General features: G+C 37.5%; 2 protein-coding genes across 4 annotated transcripts in view; one reads left to right on the top strand and one right to left on the bottom strand.

Annotated features, from left to right (window-relative positions):
- Nucleotides 1-12,098, bottom strand: part of ptp4a3b (protein tyrosine phosphatase 4A3b) — a 29,907-nt gene extending 17,809 nt beyond the window's left edge. Inside the window, exon 1 of one of the 3 annotated variants that reach the window (XM_017472073.3) lies at nt 11,997-12,098. The gene's annotated coding sequence lies outside the window, so the exon portion shown is untranslated. Of the gene's footprint in view, nt 1-4,813; nt 4,957-9,028; nt 9,051-11,996 lie in introns of those variants that run through there. The other 2 variants (XM_017472092.3, XM_017472083.3) reach the window with 2 other exon arrangements.
- Nucleotides 12,099-12,752: 654 nt separating this feature from the next.
- ndrg1b (N-myc downstream regulated 1b) lies at nt 12,753-19,838 on the top strand. The gene is made up of 14 exons (XM_017481072.3): nt 12,753-14,106; nt 14,876-14,981; nt 15,078-15,198; nt 16,482-16,544; nt 16,642-16,702; nt 17,094-17,180; nt 17,502-17,558; nt 17,717-17,820; nt 17,949-18,011; nt 18,098-18,149; nt 18,253-18,300; nt 18,527-18,562; nt 18,654-18,705; nt 19,002-19,838. The coding sequence occupies exons 1-14, from the start codon at nt 14,026-14,028 to the stop codon at nt 19,208-19,210; spliced, it is 1,140 nt and encodes a 379-aa protein (XP_017336561.2). The 5' UTR covers nt 12,753-14,025; the 3' UTR covers nt 19,211-19,838.
- Nucleotides 19,839-19,840: the final 2 nt, after the last annotated feature.

Here is a 19,840-nt window from a genome sequence, read left to right as displayed (position 1 = left end):
TAAAAAAACACATTGGACTATAATAACTCACATGAATACATTATAATGCCATAGGTGTGACCCAAATACTTAATATTATATCCATACTGATGATACCATCAGTTAAAATCCACAGAAAGTTTTGAGAACTCTGCCCCCTTGTGAGAAAGATGCTGGATATAATTATTATAAACAAGAAGTCATATCATCCTGAGCTTGTTCTAGTCCATGCTGATGTTATAGTCCAGGCAGATAATTTCTAGGTCTGAGAACCGTGCATTTTCACTAGGTAGAACAGAAGGACAACAACAAAGGTCTGCTTTTTGTCTTATAAAGCTATATGAGGCAGATAGGCAAGAAGCAGAGCCTGAATTGCATGCTTCATTTTGAGCCACTGAGGAAGTAAAAGCACTTTGATATTCAAGTCAGAAGAGATATTTGATTGGCTAGACGAAAACCCTGAACTTACAGCTAAGTTTGAATTGTGAAGGGTTGAGGTGGAGGCCTTGTAGCTCGACTGATGTATAACCATTATTTCGCTTGTACTTCAGGGAGCCACAAACTGAGTTGAATGTCTCCTGTTGTCACTAATACTGCATTCAAGGCAAAGTTGCACTTTGTAATTCCATGCCTACAACTCAACTAGTCAACTTGGGGTGGTCTTTTCAACTACCAGTTCCTTCCACGTATACAGAGTGACGTCAAATCAACATGGCCGTGCACACTGTATACTTTTCTTTTAAATTAGTTTATAGCAGTATTGGCTTTAGATGTGTTAATATACAGACACTGTACTTGGTTAAATCTATAACATTGACCATGCTAATAGCTGTTTAGAAAAGGTCCAACTCAACATTAGAGTTATCACTGATGTTAGTTGGTCAACTTGCTGCTAATGCTACTTTCTATTGTCAGTTTCTATTGCTGTGCTGCAATTTCAGTCTAAAATGTTGCAGTAATGTTTAAAATTCACTAAAGTAGAACAGTACCGGTAGCCACTCAGGCCTGTAACTGTAAAAGTGCTGTTTAAGTAGCTTTTTATGAGCTTTGTACGCTCTGACAAAAAAAAAAAAAGTCACACTCGTGGAGGTGTCGGTTCTTTTTTCCACATGTTTATCGAACGTGTTAACTTGCAAATTACTGCTTACAAGGCACCACAAACACAGCATAAGCTTGGGCAACATCCTTTAACAGTTTGGTTTGAAATGAAAAGAATGCTGAAATCAATAATCAACATCACAAGCTGTATTGTAATTCAGTTGACGAAAAGCGAAGAGCCACATCTCACAGACACTGTGGAAAAAGCCCATATTGTCAATCAATATGATTATTAACAGTCTACAACAGGAATATGTTAGAAGTTTCAAACTTAATCTCCATCTATTACATCTGCAGTACACGTCTGATTATCACAGTTATTTAATTTTGACATGCTTCCTGGTAATGAGAAAAGAACAAAACATCCCTGGAGCTGTAAGGCGTCATTGCTACCTGTTGTGCCACTGTCCCACCCATTAATTTGTCAGTCAAAGGTGTTTGTGAGTCTAGCTCCATGTCTGTATAATTCTTATTCTTTTTTTTCTTTTTCTTTTTTTTTAAAGAAATGAACTCTTAAGAGCATGTTTATCAGTCCATACAGGATTTAACTGAGTTTTAAAATAAGGTTGCAATGCAACTTGCAGGGTTTTGTGTGCTTTTTTTGCCCGAAAACTACTTGAATTGGTGAAATTGCAATTGCACAGAATTGTTTTGCACGGTCTTTCACAGTGATGTTTGTTGGTAAATGAGACCTTTTAGCTGTACTCATGTTCAGGCATGTGAATCAAAGAGGGCTTTTTGATTGAATGTGCATTGTGATGATGTCACAGGACAGGTCTTGGCCCAAATATGCAGAAAATTGCAAGCTGGTTTATGTGTGTTTGTATGTTGCCAGAACAGCTCAAAGTAAACCCAGAAGTACGTCAGATACCACAGAACCATAGGAAGGTATGAAACTACTACAGATGTAGTGGATAGGTTTCCTTACACAATAAGAACAGTTTGAACAATCAATTATTCTGTCAAAACATCCTAATCCACACAACCTTGACACAGCCCTGACTGAACAGTATAGGATTTCGCAGTGGGTTTTTTTTTGGTGATTGTTGTGGTCAAAAAAAGTTTGATTTTGCTGCGGCTTATTTCAAAACTTGCTATGCAACTTGCAGAGTTTTTCCACGGTGACGAAGGGAGACCTTTTAACTGTACCCATGTTGACGCAGGTGAATCGAAGAGGGCTTTGTCTGAATGCATGTTGTGATGGAGTCACATGATATGTCTTGGCCCTCTGAATATTGTAGAGTTTGCTTGATTTTGCGTTCATTTCTGTGATCACAAAATCATGAAATCCTGCAGGGACTGCCAAAACAAGTTCCTATCCATTGAAATAAATTACACTTTTATTTTGATAATGACCAACATTATCAATATCTTCATCTTCCCAATCACCTGTATATGAGGACTACTAAACTCAGCAAAAAAAGAAACATCCCTTTTTCAGGAGACAATTTTAATATCATGTATTTTAAATGATAATTTTGTAAAATCCAAATAAGCTTTACAAGATCATTATTGATCTTTTAAACAATGGTTTAAACAATGTCTTTCATGCTTGTTAAATGAACCATAAACAATTATTGCACATGCACCTGTGGAACAGTCCCTAAAACACTAACAGTTTACAGGCAGTAGGCAATTTAGGTCACAGTTACAATACCTTTGGACACTAAAGACACCTTTCTACTGACTCTGAAAAACACCAGAAGAAAGATGCCTAGGGTCACTGCTCACCTGCGTGCACATGCCATAGACCTGCTGCAGGGAGGCATGAGGATTGCAGATGTGTCCAGAGCAATAAACTGCAATGTCTGTAATGTAAGACGCCGACGACAGTGCTACAGGGAAACAGGAAGGACAGCTGATCGTTCTTGCAGTGGAAAATTACATGTAACCATGTGTCCGCCCCCTAGATGCAATCGAGAACCTGTAAATGCCTTGGTGGAAGAGTGGAGTAACATCTCACAGCAAGAACTGACAAATCTGGTGCAGTCCATGAGGATGAGATACACTGTAATACTTAAAGCAGCTGGAGGACACCAGATACTGACTGTTACTTTTGATATTGACCCCCCCCCCCCCCCCTTTGTTCAGGGACTCATTATTCCATTTCTGTTCGTCAACTGTCTGTGAAACTTGTTCAGTTTATGTCTCAGTTGTTGAATCTTTTTATGTTAATACAAATATTTACACGTTACACAGAAATTTGCTGGAAATAAAAGCAATTGAACGTGAGAGGATTTTTCTTTTTTTTTTGCTGAGTTTATATACATGACTATGACCAAGAATGACCAAACCAAGAATTAGAAGCATCCCAGAGTCATTCATGAGAGTGGTCTACGTGCATCTGTACACACTAGCTGTGTAAAAATAAACAGCCATTTTCAGGAGTCCCCCCAGTGAGTCCTTTTTGGACCCTGCATTTGGTGCACAATTAAAGCTATTTGTTTTGACTTCAATCTGATTCATAAACTGCTTGGACATAAAGGCAGGCTTGCAAAAATGGCAGTCATTTTCTGCATATTACTCTGAAGTCAATTCTTCCTTATGATAATCCCACAAGGACGACCTTATCCTGTCCCGGTATGACCCAAGATGAAAAATAACAAAGAAAAAAAACACACACCTAATAAGATGTTTCAGCGGCTCCCTTTAGTTGTGAGAGATCTAATGTGAACTGGGGCTCTGGGGTTTCTCAATGCCCCTGTGAATCCTTGTGTTTATCTTTAGGACAGAGCTTGGAGTTCTGCTCTAAGATAAATGCAAATGATGCTTGGAGAAAGCAATTCCCACAATAAGATCGGCCCGCTGGTGGCGGAACTTGGCAGAATCCCCACAGGAAGCATTTCCTTTCATTGTGTGTCTGTATGCTGGCCAGAGAGATCGCTGAGGAGCGTGTTGACACCGCGATCACTCCACTTTCTCTCATTCTCTCTCGCAAGCCGGAACCACACGGAATTATTTTCCATATCTATAACTTTGCTGTCTATCAAAAAGAACAACAAAAAAAAAAAGCCATTGATTTGGACTCATCGTCCTCATCCTTAATCATTTTCAATGAATACAGTGACCTTCTTCCTTGAACGTGATGCGGCGCGTTTACACTTAAGAATACTTTGACAGACGGGGACTCTCATGCAAATAAATGCAAAGCCAGCTTTTACTGCTGTTGAAATATGACCTCAGTCACCTAAATTACCACAAGACAAGTTTCCTAACCAAAGAATTGAAAAGTATTTAAAAAAATAAAATGTTCTAAAAGTTACCAAGCTTTTATTCGGTTATTATTTTTTCCTACATTGTTCTTCTTGCTCAATAGCTTCTGCCACGTGTTGTATGTACTATGATCCAATTCTCATGTATAGGATATGGGGAAAAAGGATGCATATTTGTGTAAAAAAAAACATTGCAAATAAAAATGGCAAAGAGACAGTGTACTCCAAGTATACTCACAAGTCCATCAGTGATTCATCACAACATTCACAGATTATTATTATTAGTCAACAAGTTTTTGTGACTCATTAGGATGACCACTTTTAACTTAATGCACGTAGGCTAGTCTTCGTTAAATAAGACTAATTGTGGAAGACCAAATTTTAACTGAGGCAATACATTAATAAGATAATGCTAAGCGAAAGAAAGAAAAGACACAAAGGGAATATACATGCCTTTATATAAACAATTCAGTCCCCAAGCTGTAGTATCGTGCCCAAGTTCAAATACTAAATTGTAGCCTTACCCTGCATACAATCCATGAAAGAGACTCTTCTATGTTTATTCATGTAAAATATCAGACGATTTGGAAAGCAGACAAGCACACGGTGCAGCAGATGCAGTTCAACCGAGGCAACTAATGGATCAACTACCTCATCATACACCAGTTTAAAACAATATGCTTCCTGCCTCTTGTGTGTGTGTGTGTGTGTGTGTGTGTGTGTGTGTGTGTGCGCGTGGGTGGGTGTGTATGCACACGTGCAGCAGCATGGGCGTATTTATACTGTAGTTTATCTGCTGTCATAGGCAATTTTACACACTTTACACTGTTTTTGTAGTCTAGGTTGCACACATTACCATCTAAATAGGCTATGTAAATATAAAGACCTCAAAAGCACTGTCAGCATATCATACCACAGACAGTCTCATTAAGATATAATTCAGGCAATATTGGTTTACTGTAATAAAATAATCAAGTATGCACAATTTAAGAACAACATAATTTAGAATGACTTTAATGTTGTCGACCCAATAAAAAAAAAAGCCCAGTAAAAAAGCCTGCTTTTCCTTTTAAACGGGATCCCATGAGGGTGCATTCGAGACAATAATCCACTCAATCTCAAACAAAAACAGGAAAATAAAAACATACCTCTAAACAGATTTCACTTTATCAAGGAAGCAGGTTTTTGCGCGCCTCTGCCATTAATCTGTGTGGAGCCAGTTTTCCCGGCCTTTTCAGCCAAGTGCCTTTAAACGGCCAAATTTAACCCCGCGTTGTCCTTTACATTTTCAGCAAATGCTATAACAATGAGAGACTACTAGTTTGTATATATACACACGGAATACATGAAAAACACGTTTAAATGGTTAAATCTCAGCTTGTAAAATTGTTTTTTATCCAAACATGGGACATGTAATGTAATATAATGTAATATAATGTGGTTAAAATGACATATTTCTTTATATTTTGGGGAAATATAAAGAAACAGTGAAGTTCATTAGTAAAAACTATATATCCAAAAGTATGTGGACATTTGACCATCACACTCGGATGCTAATTAAACATCCCATTCCAGATTTAGTCCCACCCCCTGTTGCTGTTATAATAGCCTCCACTCTTCTCCATTAGATATAGGAACGTGGCTGTCGGGTTTTGTCCATTCAGTCATAAGCGCATTAATGAAGTCAGGCAGTGATGCTGGGTGAGGAGGCTTGGGATGCAGTCAGTGTTCCAGTTAATCCCAAAGGTGTTCAATGGGGTTGAGGTCAGTGCTCTGCAGGCCACTCAAAATCTTCTACTCCAACCTGGGCAAACTTACTTATCTACATACTTATTTACCTTCTTTCTTTCTTTGTATTTTAATGCCATGCCAGTGGCCAGTGCCACTGAAAAGGAGAGTTGCAACACTCCCATAGACTTCTATAGGCATCGGAGAATGTGGAAGTGACGCGCGTCATGGGGAAACCAATAGTTCTAAACACTGAATAAATTAACTGCAGTTATTTTATTGTGTTCTTTAAAACACAAAGTTTATCTTCAAACAAAGGTAGACTGCATCAGTTTCAGCTTGGTGTACCTAATAAACTGGCAGTAGGAATTGCAGCCCAACTGTGATTAGACAGATCTCTGTCTTTTAGGAGGTGGTAGAGAAGTCTAAACCAAGAGATATCCTTATAGTCATTGATGCAGTAAGTCTCAAGTTCCAGCTGTTGAACAGATGGGAATTTTCTTATTATTATTATTATTTCTTTCTTTTATTTATTTAATACAGGCAACCACACACCCCTCTACACACATCAGACTGGTCTGTTATTATAAGCAGGTATTCTTTTTGATTGCAGCTGTATGCAGGTGAGTTTGTAAACAATGCCACTTGTGCCATCACTGCTCTGCATGCTCACATAGTCACTGCTCTATGTTCCCACCTGAGAGATCCTCATTCTTCTTTCAACAACTTTTCTATGTTTTGTACGTGAGAAACAAACAGGACCTGCCTGGCAAGGTCAATTAAAATGAGCCACCATGTGACTGACAGTTACAATTATAGGCTCTTACTCTTGCTTCTGGTATGAACCTCATGCTATTATGTGTTACACATGTTTCCACTCCAGAATGACTCTGCTTTGTTGTCATGAGCCAGAAGTGTTTACAATAATCAATATTCAAATATACACTCACTGAGCACTTTATTAGGAACCCTATATTAATACTGGGTTGGGCCTACCTTTGCGTACAATGTTAGAAACATTGCTTTGAGATTCTGGTCCATGTTGACATGACTGTATCACACAATTCCTTCAGATTTGCACTGCAGCCTCAGCTTTCTTGTCTCGGCTGACAGAAGTCTAAGCCGACATGGTCATCTGCTGTTGTAGGCCATCCATCTCAAGGTTTGGCGTGTTGTGCATTCTGAGATACTTTTCTGCTCACCACAATTGTACAAAGTGGTTATCTGAGTTACTGTAACCTTTCTGTCAGCTCGAGCCAGTCTGGCCATTCTCCACTGAACTCTCTCATCAACAAGGCATTTCCATCTACAGAACTTCCACTCAATGGAAGTATAAATATCATTAAGTTAATCAAGGACCTCTGAAGAACAATTTCTCTTACTCTAAAAGAACTGGTGGTTACAAAGTATTTTGCAATATGTAATATACAATGCAAATGAGCACAAGCTTTTTAACAAGTTTTACACAAATGGTTCAAACAGTTCCCACTTGCTTTGGGAGATTTCAAACAGCAGTTGCTTTTTGTTTCAATGTTTTTAATTAGGTTAACTATCTCATAACAGCTCACTTTCCATGTAGCCTACAGCAACAGCCTGTAATGGAAAAAGGTCCACAATAATATTTTGTGCCAGCATTGCAATGCTACACCTCCTCCAATCCATATTCTACCTCTGTTTATGTCCAAAGGTTCCAGCTGCCCTGCTCATATTTTCCTAATAAAGGCGGAGTTTTCTGCCTATCAATGGAGGAAGCCACCCCTTATCCCATGGTGGCAGCTAACGTCATGGGTTATGCATTACCGTCATGTGCCAAGAGTAACGCTTTCCAACATTCCAATGCTCAGGGAGAACAGAGCATTAGTGCCAGGTAGGAGGAAACCTGTCCTTTCCTGCTCAGCCTGAGTAGAAGTCGTGTTAAGCCACACACCTTCCTGGCTCGCAGTTACGAGCTAATCAGCTGGGATACTGCCGTTAAAACAGAATCCAGGGTGAATATAACAACAAACGTGACAGATGTACCACAGGACGAACGCTCATGAGCTAAATGCAGTATCATCGTCAACAGATTAACGCTTGTGTCATGACACTGGCTGGACCTGCATGGCGGGTTTATTATTTTTTTTATTGGTGTGCATGGTGGCATGATCCTATTACTTACATATCATGGCATTATATGACCTTAAAAAGGAAAAGGGCAAATGTTTTAGCGAACTGGGACAGTATATGTAACAAAGCACATAAAAATATTTTAAGGCCTTGCTACAAAGCCAATGCTTGTTGAAAATATTCTTGTACAATAAAATGAATTGTTCCCGGCACAGAAACATACAATCATACTTAACCTGTTGTGTTTAATCTGTAGATTAGTGCAGGTCTAACAAACTACAGCTGGAGGGAGATCTGTAACTGATATCTTCCCATTAAAATACAACAAAATACCTATTAAAATACCTACATTACTTTTCACTGATTTCAGTTAAAGAAGACAGTGCTAATTTGGTCACATATCAAAAGTGGAATTTATTCATGACAAAGTAACAGACATTTAAAGTCATTTAGCTTTTATTCTTTTACTCGAGAATTATTGCACTAAAATCATTTCATACTCAAGTTTGTTAGTTTGCAAGTATCTTCTTTGGGCTGCTAAACATGATTTAGACTACAAAAGAGAATAATGTGGCCTAAACCAGTACCAAATACATTAAAATAATTTTGATTATGTATTTAAACTGAAGCATAAATCAACCTTACACTACAGTATACGTCTACATCAAAACAGCCAGTGACATCTATTCCCAAAGGCAGATAAAAACAATACAGGAAATGCGAGTTCACACAATTTAAATTAAGTTCAGTGTAAATATACGCCATATAATGTTGTGCCATAACTGTCTAAAACTACCACATCAGGACTATCAGTGAGAGATGATGCTCTAATTAACTTGACCCGCACTGACAAGACAAAGGAGATACACAATAAGAGACACGGACCAAAAAAATCAACTGCTAACCTGCTGTGCTCGGCTCACAACGATGGTGTTCAGGAAAGTGAATTAAGAACCAACATGAAGTGGATAAACAAGCTTTAATTAGAAGGCAGTTCAACACAATAGTTAAAAAGTTGCCACCCTAACACGCCTAATCCCTTTCAGGTTACTAGAAAGTTAACACTGTGATTTGGTGCGCTAAACATTACACAAATATTTACAGTAGTGAATTTTGTCCTGAGATCACAACCTTTACTGCAGTTGACAGTGAACAGAAATTAGCTAAGAGTCAGCGAATTAATGACTTCTTCTTTCAAAGTATTTAAAACCAAATCTGAATTGTTAAATTTATTGTGAACCCTGCGTTGTAGTGTAGTGCTAAAAAATACTAAATCTGTACCTAGTGCAATTTCTTCATTTAAACTGTGATAAGAATTTTCCAAATGTTTACAAATCGTAGGAAATCAAATGTTTTCTGTGAGATGAGATGTGTTTGCATACTCTACTGTGATTGGATCAATCAACATAGGCATAGAGTGCAAATAAGCGCAGCTCAGAACTAGACAAGGCTTTGAAGGGTTCTAAAGTTAGCTCACATTCAACACTAACTTATCGCTTTTAGAAAGAGCCCAGAAAAGTAGCATTCACTGGCTGCTAATAATAAGTAAATGAGTAAATTTTACTAGCAAAGTTTGTTTTAGTGGTCCTCCATCTTTCTCTCCCAACGCTTTATTCTCAGGTGTGCCCAGCTTATTCCTCTCAGGACAGTACAAAACCATCTGAGCGATTTAGCGTTAGGTTTTAAGTCATTAAGTAACGAAGCAGTATATTTCTGCTCAGCTTTGAAACATGAAGAGATTATAAAACCTCTTCATTTCAAAAAGTCATCTTGTTGACATGACATGCAAAATATTTTCCTTTCCATTAGCTAGCTCATTTTCCTGACCAAGCTAAGCTAGCCTTACCTTACTGACTCTTAAGTACTACAGTTGACTAATTTCTTTTATAATTGGATCATCTTGAACTCTAGTGTAAACTGAAACTTTTTGCCACCCTCACAGTTGAGTTTACTTTTTTCCTTGTTTATTTATTCTGCAACTAATATTTCATTACTTGAGTGTGTCAGTTAAAGAAAAGTGAGGATAATAGGGAGCTTGGAGCCTATCCCAGGGAACTCAGGGCACAAGGTGGGGAACACCCTGGATAGTGTGCCAACCCTTTGCAGGGCACAATCACACACACACCATGGACAACAGACCCTTTCCACACTCAAAGCAGTGTACTGTAACTTCCGCTATGGAGTTAACCCAATCCCTTCTACATCTGCCAGTAATAGGTCTAGATGATGTGAAGCAACTAACAGACACATTTTCACTAACGACATGTTCCAAACTTGATAAAGGATACAAATTCTTCATTGAGCAGTACCTGTTTGATTATGAAGGTAAGCATTTTTGTTTTGTCCAGCCCAGCTAGCATTAGTGGAGGATTTAGGGTAACAGTATATGTTAGCTTTCTCTTCTGCAAAGTCTTTAAGTCCTTATTCTTGAATAATATATTGTAATACAGACCACAAACTCTTGTAATACTGTGTTTCCATATCACTGATGTTAGCTATAAATTGTGTATTGTTAGATAAGAGTCAGTAACGTATTCATGGTTAATGTTGTGCGATTATACATTAATATAAAATGTAAACACTTGTTAGTAAACTTGTGGCAGCACAGGCCAAGAGAGATGTATATTTTTCTTGTTGTTGCTAGCTAGCCTACTTTCCCACCAAAGGCAGTTACACGTTAAAGAACGGTAAAGTAGAAATGATCATTAACGTTATAAAAATATAAGAACCCGTAAATACGTAAACATTTTTGTTCCAAACTTTACTTTTTGTGTTGTTAGTTAGCACGTTCCTGCATTTTCCTGAACTATCCGGCGAGTGTAAGGAAAACGGAAGTACGTATAGATTGCTTTGCAGCGGAAAGGCGGAAATTTTCTGACGTCACTGTGATGAGAAATGTCAACAATCAGCCTACAACACATGTCTTTGGCCTGGGGGAGGAAACCTGAGTACCCAGAGGAAACCCCAGAGGCACGGGGAGAACATGCAACCTCCGCGCACACAGGGCGGAGGCGAGATTCGAACCCCCTGCCCCGCAGGTGCCATTACCCAAGTGTGTGTAAATACAGATTAATTATTGCCTAAATCTAATAGTTTGCATTTACCAGAATATTTTGAGCATAGAATTTTTTTGTTTTTAATTTTTTGCCTTTCAAGTTAAAAGTGCTGTATTACCAGCCACTGGAAATAAAAAATCTGTCCTGTGAACATCTGGACACATTTTGAAGTTATACATTCAACACCCTAAGTGTAATATTTCCTGATTTCAGTATAGAAGACGAAGTATGTGTGTATGTATGTGTATATGTGTATGTATGTGTGTATATGTGTATGTATATATGTGTGTATGTATATATATGTGTGTGTGTGTGTGTGTGTGTGTGTGTGTGTGTGTGTGTGTGTGTGTGTCTGCAGCACGGATTTAAAGCACACACAATCCGAACTCTTTAACCGCCTGCTATCTTTACCCGCGGTGGCGGCGGCGGTGGTGGCGACTTGGCGCTAGCTGCTCCTCCTGTTTTTGTTGGTTTTTTTTTTTTTTTTTTTGCAACAACCGACCTCAGATCTACACTGTATTAAAAGTAGAAACACGGTTCTGCCCCGCGTTCACCTCCCACACGTTTACACTCGTGCAGTGTTTAATATACTCTACATGCATTTAGGATTTCATCAGCCCGATTAGCACTGAGAGTCAGCTAACGTGTAACTCTACTAAACTCCCATCGCCACACTGCAACAGCACCAGCCGCCGCCGTATTTACATAAAAAGCGCGCTGTTAACCGTGCACAATTACTAACCCTGTGAGCCTGTCTGTGATATAAACATTCTGCAGTGTAGTAAGTTAGTTAAGACACTTTTGTTTTCATACTCACATCTCAGCGTTACCGGACTTGCTCCATGTGATTCACAAGCGTTGTCATTTTCTCCCTCCTACTGTATCCATGGCGACGCACCGTCACGTTGAGCTTCAGCTAGGAGGCAGGAGTGGGCGTGGCCGACGTGTGTACTACACAGGAGTATAACACAAGAGTATAGGGTTTGAATGGTGACATTAGACATTTGAATGCAAAAAAATTTTTTTATAAAATTATTAAAAAAAAAATGTTCGTCTTTTTACTGTCTGAAATTCTGAACTGAAACTGAATGGGTTTTTGGAGAGAATGTGTTTCACTAGGTGTCTAACATGAAGCTGTGCACTGATAAGGATGGTGTCTCACTTTCCTCTCACTTTTCATGTCTTTTATACTACATTGTATTGATTTCATTTTAAAAGGACGAAGGGGAAAAAACAAGAGGAGAGAGAGAGAGAGAGAGAGAGAGAGAGAGAGAGAGAGAGAGAGAGAGCGAAGTTGCTGTGCTGCGCCATCTAGGGTGGAAAAGTTGTATTGTTATAAAACATATCAGGGTAACAGTCGTGCTATTTTGACTCGAAGTCTAAAAGGACTTGTATGATATTGACAGAGATCTTATATTACATTACACAATATTCATTTATAAAGAGAGTTTTTGGCTTTCAGAATTGTGGGTGATTCTTTAATGCACGGAAAAATGAGATCTCAAAATAAAATACCAACCTTCTTCCAGCCTCAATATATCCCTGAAGGGGGGAAAAACAACAGAAACCAAAACAGTAATTCTAATGGCTTCTACTACAAATACCATTACAAACCATCAGCTAACCTTTAAAACCATTACCATTTGTCCTTCATGTTATCCACTAAACATAACATGCCACCAATAGAAGCCAACAAATTACCAGACACCCACAGAGACCATTACAGTTTCCTTTAAAACCAATACAGTTCTCATTATAGTAATTAAAACCATAACAGATTCTATGAGGGTTTCTGTTGCTTTGTTTTTCAGCAGGGATTTCCTGTTTTGTCTGATTTTTATTTGTTGTGTCTGAATGCTTTAAGGCCTTATGGTTGGTTTGCGGTTAGTAACTCTGGTACATGGCTTTTCAGAAGTGCTTTTAAAATACAGAAACACCACATAGTTCTTAGTAACGTAAACCGCAGCAGTTCATAAACGATACTGACTGTTTAGATCTGATACATCACGATAATGAATCAGATTATTATTAGCGTATTGTTTTATATTCACACATTTTCACAAATGCAGATTGCATTTTTTTTTAACACAGGGTTTGGAAATGTGTGGTAAGTTTTAAAATTATAAAACCCTTAAACAGAAATAAACGGTTTAGAGCTTTTTTATTAGCCCAGTGGAGTGAATCAAGGAGTCTAGTGATTTTCGGAACGAATCGAATCTTTAAACAGACTGGTTTTGAACTGCTCTGGGGTTCTGCAGAATGATGACGTGTGGACTCGAGGCTCGCCATTTGCCTTTCCTGCTTCACCACATGCAGCACGTAAAGCTCGTCCTCACTCATACGCCTATATATCGCCTATATACCGCTTATCACTGGCGGAATCAACACTGATCAACACAATACTGTCAGGCTTTAGAGGCTGAACTGGAGGCTGAGATCTCACCTTTCCAGTCACGTGTGAAATGCACGTTTCCTTTTCGCTATAAAAAAGAGGGGTTTTTTTTATATAGCACCAATATCCAGTTCATATGGATGTTTAATACAATTACACAAGTTGAGTGTTGTGTCTACATGTATTCATTTTAAAGCAGTCAATATTTAGCTAATACAAAATGAAATCCTTGAGTGGTAAGAAATAAAGTAGAAATTCCCACAAATAAAATTCCTAAAGCATAGCTTTGGCTTAGTTCTCTTAATTTGAATAGCCTACATCTGCATGAGAATTACTACAGCGTCTTCTGGTCAACATGCAAAGCATGCTGGGAGCAGGGGCCACACAGTTAACAAAGGAATATAAGATCCAGCCCAATACACATTCAACCATCTCAGTAGAGTGGCGGTAGTGTATGTATTCATCTAATACTACAACAGCAAGCATGGTGCTAGAAAACTCTGCACATGGCTCTGTCTTTGAGGCTAAAATTTCTGTGAGTACTGACTATTTATTCATCTTGTTTTTTTGTATTACATTCCATGTAGCCAGTGACCTGCTCTAGCTTAATCATTCTTACAAAGAATATTTCTTATTCTTATTTAGAGTTTGAGAATTACATCATAGGTTGGATTTCTTTGTTTCTGTGGTCATACATTTTTAATTTCTTGCTATTTCTTGTAAGAAATACTAGGAAGTATCTGGAAATCTGCATGACTGGTGAAGAAATTTTGTTGAAATTGCATGTGTGAACTGAGGGAGGAAATTTCTAATTGTGATATTGCATTCCTTTAGAAATTGAGTGAACAATTTTCAAAGCTCTTTTTTTTTGCACTAGCTCTGTATTAAATGCAGTAATACGTTTATCTGTGATTGATAGAGCATTACAAAATATAAATGTTTATGCGTATGATTGAGTCAAATTGTGTATCCATCTTATTACAGGAGAGGGATGAGGAAAGGCTTTGTGAACTCTTGATACTAGACATTGATTTTTGCAGAGTAGTTCAATTACAACAAACCATTTTACTTGAGAATTGACTAGTCTTTGTCAGTTGGGGTAGCATGCAACTTAGCTTGGGGTAGCTTGTCTCTTGCCCTGCTTAAATTTTACAACCTCATATATTGTGCATTCCTCAAGTAAACCTCAGTAGCTAGCCTGGGTATGTAGAACCACTGCTGTTCAATGAGCCCTCCTTTTTAAAGGGGATTTATATCTAGCCTAAATATGATAGTATTGTTTAATACTAGCTTTGCTCCTATAGGAAGATAATGTGGAGACGCCATTCGGTATAGTGCACTGCACCATGAAAGTTCTTGCTAAGGGAAACCGACCTGTCATCCTGACTTACCATGACATCGGACTAAACCGTAAGATTCTGCTTCCTCTCACTTATGTGTGACCTTTTCAGAATTGTGAAGATTTTTATATATAATAATGTAATGACTCTGTGTGATCCTGTGCAGATAAGACCTGCTTCAGTAATCTGTTCAAGCATGAGGACATGCAGGACATCACACAGTATTTCTCTGTGTGCCACATCAATGCACCTGGGCAACAAGAAGATGCTAGCAGTATCCCCACAGGGTGACTGGTTGCTACCTTTAAGCTTAAACTTAACATATGACACTAATCTACACTGCAAGTGAAAATATTTTGAATATAGTCAAATTTACATAGTATTTCCTATGTTAAGATTGCAATAAGAAACACCAAATACAGCATTTCCTACTGTATGAAAGAGTACCAAATATGAGGGTTATTAAACCTATTTCTAGACATTTAAAAAAATATATATATTTCTCGTCTTGTTCTATTGGCATGTATGTCCAGAAAGTAGAAAAAATCATCTTCCAATAGAATAAGAAAATTTAGAGATTGAAATGAGTAAAAGCATGTAAAAAAAAAAAAAAAGGGTGAATAATTTTATATTTATAATACTCTAATTATAATAAATATTAGCAACGTTTGCCCATACTCAAGATATTTTCACTTGCTATATATATATATATATATATTATATATATTTGCAGTGTATCTCATAATTTTTTCTTAGCAAGCGAATTCCTTTGCTATCTGCCTAGAATTTACATTATATCACAACAAAAGCTCCACTCCTCCTTGGTAGGCAATCAGAACATCATGAACAAAGCCCAATAACGCAGTGATGTCTGATGTGTGATCTTGTTCCAAGGCAAATGCAACTGTTCAAAAATTATTCAGCCAGTCTCAGTAATATAAGAGTAGTCAATACATTTAAAAGTGTAACTAAACTCTAACAATCTGTCAGTATGCCTTGTGAGCAGTAGTGTGTACTTCACTTTTAAGAACTCTAATTTGGTATTCAGATGGCAGCGTTATTGTAGTAAACAAAAAAAAAAGTATTAAAACTTTTTATGCAGTAAATTGCACTGAACACTTTAATGAATTTCAATTAATAATCACTGCTAAAAAATTCGAATATTTTCTACATGTTTGTAGTGTAGTGAATGACCATTAAGACTAATACATATTTACTACTAATGCACAGTGGTTGCATTTCTGTTTTTAATGAGAAAACAACCTCAAGGTCTTATAATGCTTATAGATGTCATATCCTGTATATAAGTTGTTTGCGGTATGTTTTTGCTGCTCAAACACATCTAAAACAGCTTATAAAGACATTGGTAATTGGCTGATGTTTTAAGTCAGGTGAAATTACATTAAAAAATATTATTTGGATTTTTTTTTACAACAATTATTTACAATAAACAGTGCAAAAAAAAATAAATTAAGGCTTTTATTTGAGTTATCTTGAAAATGAAAACATCGGAAAACATCAGATTTACATTCCTATTGGATTTTTGCTGTTTACATTTATCCTTTTGTAGATCCACCTACCCCTCAATGGACCAGCTCTCTGAGACGATCCCTGCTGTGCTCCAGCATTTTAAGTAAGCTTGCAAAAAAGAATGGTTAAATGATACCAGATCCCCTTTAAAATATTGTCGCTTCTAATAGTTAAAAGTGAGCTGCATTTTCTCTCTATAGCATTACGAGCATCATTGGAATGGCAGTTGGGGCTGGAGCCTACATCCTTGCACAGTTTGCTGTAAGTTGTACCTCTTTCCTGCTTCTTTCTGGGGAATCTTAACATACACTGTCATGATTATACCAGAATTATAACCCAGTCAGATTTTTTATACTTACCAGTATGTTGATACAGACAGACATAATCCTGTTAATTATAATAGGCATGCTGGCCTTAAATCCACAGGAATGCTCCTCGTAGTACAAATACCTTCTCAATCATTTCAGACTTACTCATCGTTTCATATACTAAGTTTGCTTAAAGGAAGAAGTCAAATGTAGAAAATCTTAATTGCTCTTTGAATATCTTAAATATAGGACAAATGATTTGAAATGATTAACTGATTGATATCTGGGGGTCTGTTTACTATGGGCTAATCTACATCACTGATATTTGTATACATTTCTTACAGCTGAACCACCCTGACCTGGTTGAGGGTCTTGTTCTGATTAACATTGATGCTCAGGCAGAGGACTGGATGGACTGGGCAGCACATAAGGTACAACAGCTAATACAAGCTACAACTAGTCATAAAACCCCACATCCAATCAGTACCTAAAAACAGGAATGTTTTTTCTTTCTTTATTGGCTGCAGTTAGTTTAAAAGTGTTAGAAAGACAGTGGAACATTGAACAGCCACTGAACTGTCAGCATACCTTGTGCAAACAAATGTGTTAAAAAGTACAGGTGTACTAATGATGCTTATGTTGACACACATTTAAAATAGACTTTTATTCTAAGGGTATTAGAAATGCATCTATTTTAAAAACCAACATGTACTTTACTTCACCACTATAAAGCAACCTGATACTTCCCACAGATCTCTGGCTGGACACATCATGTTCCTGATATGATCATCTCCCACCTGTTTGGAAACGTAAGACAGAACACTAAATGTCAACAATTTCTTTTTATAAATATTCTCTTTAGAAGAGATGTACCAGTTCTTTTAAAAGCATATTCACATATATTGTAATTTGAAGCATCTTGGCTGATTTTATTTATTTGATTGACTATTACATGGAAATATGACAGGAGGAGATTCACAACAACCATGACCTGGTCGCAACCTTTCGACATCACATCCTGAACAACATTAACCAGAGAAACCTCGAGTTGTTTGTCAAGTCCTATAACAGGTATCACTGAGGTCTGGTGCATATTTGCCATTTGTTAGCATGTCCTGTTCAATCCAAGATCAGGATACTGTATGAAAAAATTTTTCACGTTAGACTTTCACTTCACTTTATTCTGATCTACTCTTTAGTCGAAGGAATCTGGATGTCCAGAGACCTTCTCCAGGTGGAAACCTCAATGTGAGGACCCTGAAGTAAGTCAAATCATTTCAGTGTTTCTGTTTTAGCCTTAATGCATATTTCACCTTCTTCTTTACTGAAAACTTCTTTGTTCGTCTAGGTGCCCAACTCTTCTGGTGGTAGGAGACAGCTCTCCTGCAGTTGATGCTGTGGTACGTGTTTATCTCTTATATACACGTTTTTTTGGAATATACATCATTCAAAATATATTTTAATATCCATGTACGTGTTGGGCAGTAATAGTTTTCTTTGCAGGTTGACTTCAATTCAAGAATGAATCCAAGAAAAAACACCCTACTTAAGGTTAGGGATTGCCTATTCATTACTGTCTCCTTCATTTGCAGCAAATAATGTACTAAATATTTAATTCCCATCTTAATCCATTAGGACTTAAATGTAACTGATATTTTCCCTTGCTGCTCATTTGTTATTGCTTATATTTATACTTCTTATATTTATTAGCATCAGCATTGTACTCGGTGTATATAATTTCTTTTCCTCTTATATTTTCATGCTCCCGCTGATGTAGATGGCTGACTGTGGAGGCCTTCCTCAGGTTGATCAGGTTTGTTTCCACTTATGAAAATGTCCTGCTTTCCATTTAGATCGATGGATACCTGTATTTACTTTACCCATTGTTTCCTTTTCCCCTACAGCCTGCCAAGTTGGCAGAGGCCTTTAAGTACTTCGTTCAGGGACTGGGATATAGTAAGTAATGTTTGTATCTATGAAAAGACTTTTAGAAGGTTAATGTTATTAATAAACCTTTACAGAATTTACTATAGTGTGGTCTGTGTTCTTGCTTATGCTTATCTGGCAATACATTATTTAAATGGCAGGACTTGAACAATTTATATCACATGTACATATACCTCACTCATATAAGGCACTACTACTGTATAAATGTCTGCATATAAACTTTCTGTGTGTTGTAAATGGTTCATCTAAGCAAGGACCTTCAACTAAGCATTTCCTCACAGTGTCTCATTTCTATTCTGTGTCAGTGTCTGCAGTTAGCATGACCCGCCTTTCCCGCTCCCACACTGTCTCTGGCGAGAGCAGCTTGTCTCTGGATGCTGTTCAATCTCACAATTCCACTGGAGAGGAGCAGCATGGACAATCTCACCCCAGCATCTCCATGGACAATGAGTCTGACAGCAGCACAGTGCTGAGCCTGTTAGGAACAACACACTCCAATCAGGTGTCCTGCTAAAGACCCCATTGTTAGTGCTGTTATTTATACACACACCATTAATGGTAAACCAGAAGCTACCAGCTGCTTCATATCTGATTCTTCAGCCTCAGCTTCACTCTGCTTCAAATGAATGATGCTTTAAATTATGTGACGATTGCAGCATTGGACATGGAGACTGTGTATTGTACAAGAAGTTCAGAATTATTTTCCAAAATGTGTATGGATTATAAGTAATTTAAATGGATCGATGCTTTAAGTTCTTTTGTTAGTCATGTATTATACTTTTTTTTTATGAATGATCATAACTTGTGAACGTTAACATTCGTATGATATGCTTACAAACATTTGAAAAGTTTAAATATATCATGTACAAATTGTGGGTTTTTTAGTTAAGTATCAAAAGCAGACATACCAATCATTTTACAAATTGCAGGCCATTCCATTGCCCACAACAGGACAGAACCAACCAATGGACTGTTTTAGAAATGCAGTAACATTTGTAACCAAATAATCAACATTGGCAATTAGAGAAAATTAGCACATGCAGGCTACATAAAGCCCATTTACTTTAATCCCATAAGCATGTATTTCATATAAAGATCAATGTGTTAAAGTTTCATGTGGTGTGAATATCATTCACTCTGTGTA

Source organism: Ictalurus punctatus, chromosome 1 (assembly GCF_001660625.3).
Source record: "Ictalurus punctatus breed USDA103 chromosome 1, Coco_2.0, whole genome shotgun sequence".
Taxonomy (NCBI): Eukaryota; Metazoa; Chordata; class Actinopteri; order Siluriformes; family Ictaluridae; genus Ictalurus; species Ictalurus punctatus.
This window is presented reverse-complemented; position numbering and strand designations above follow the sequence as displayed.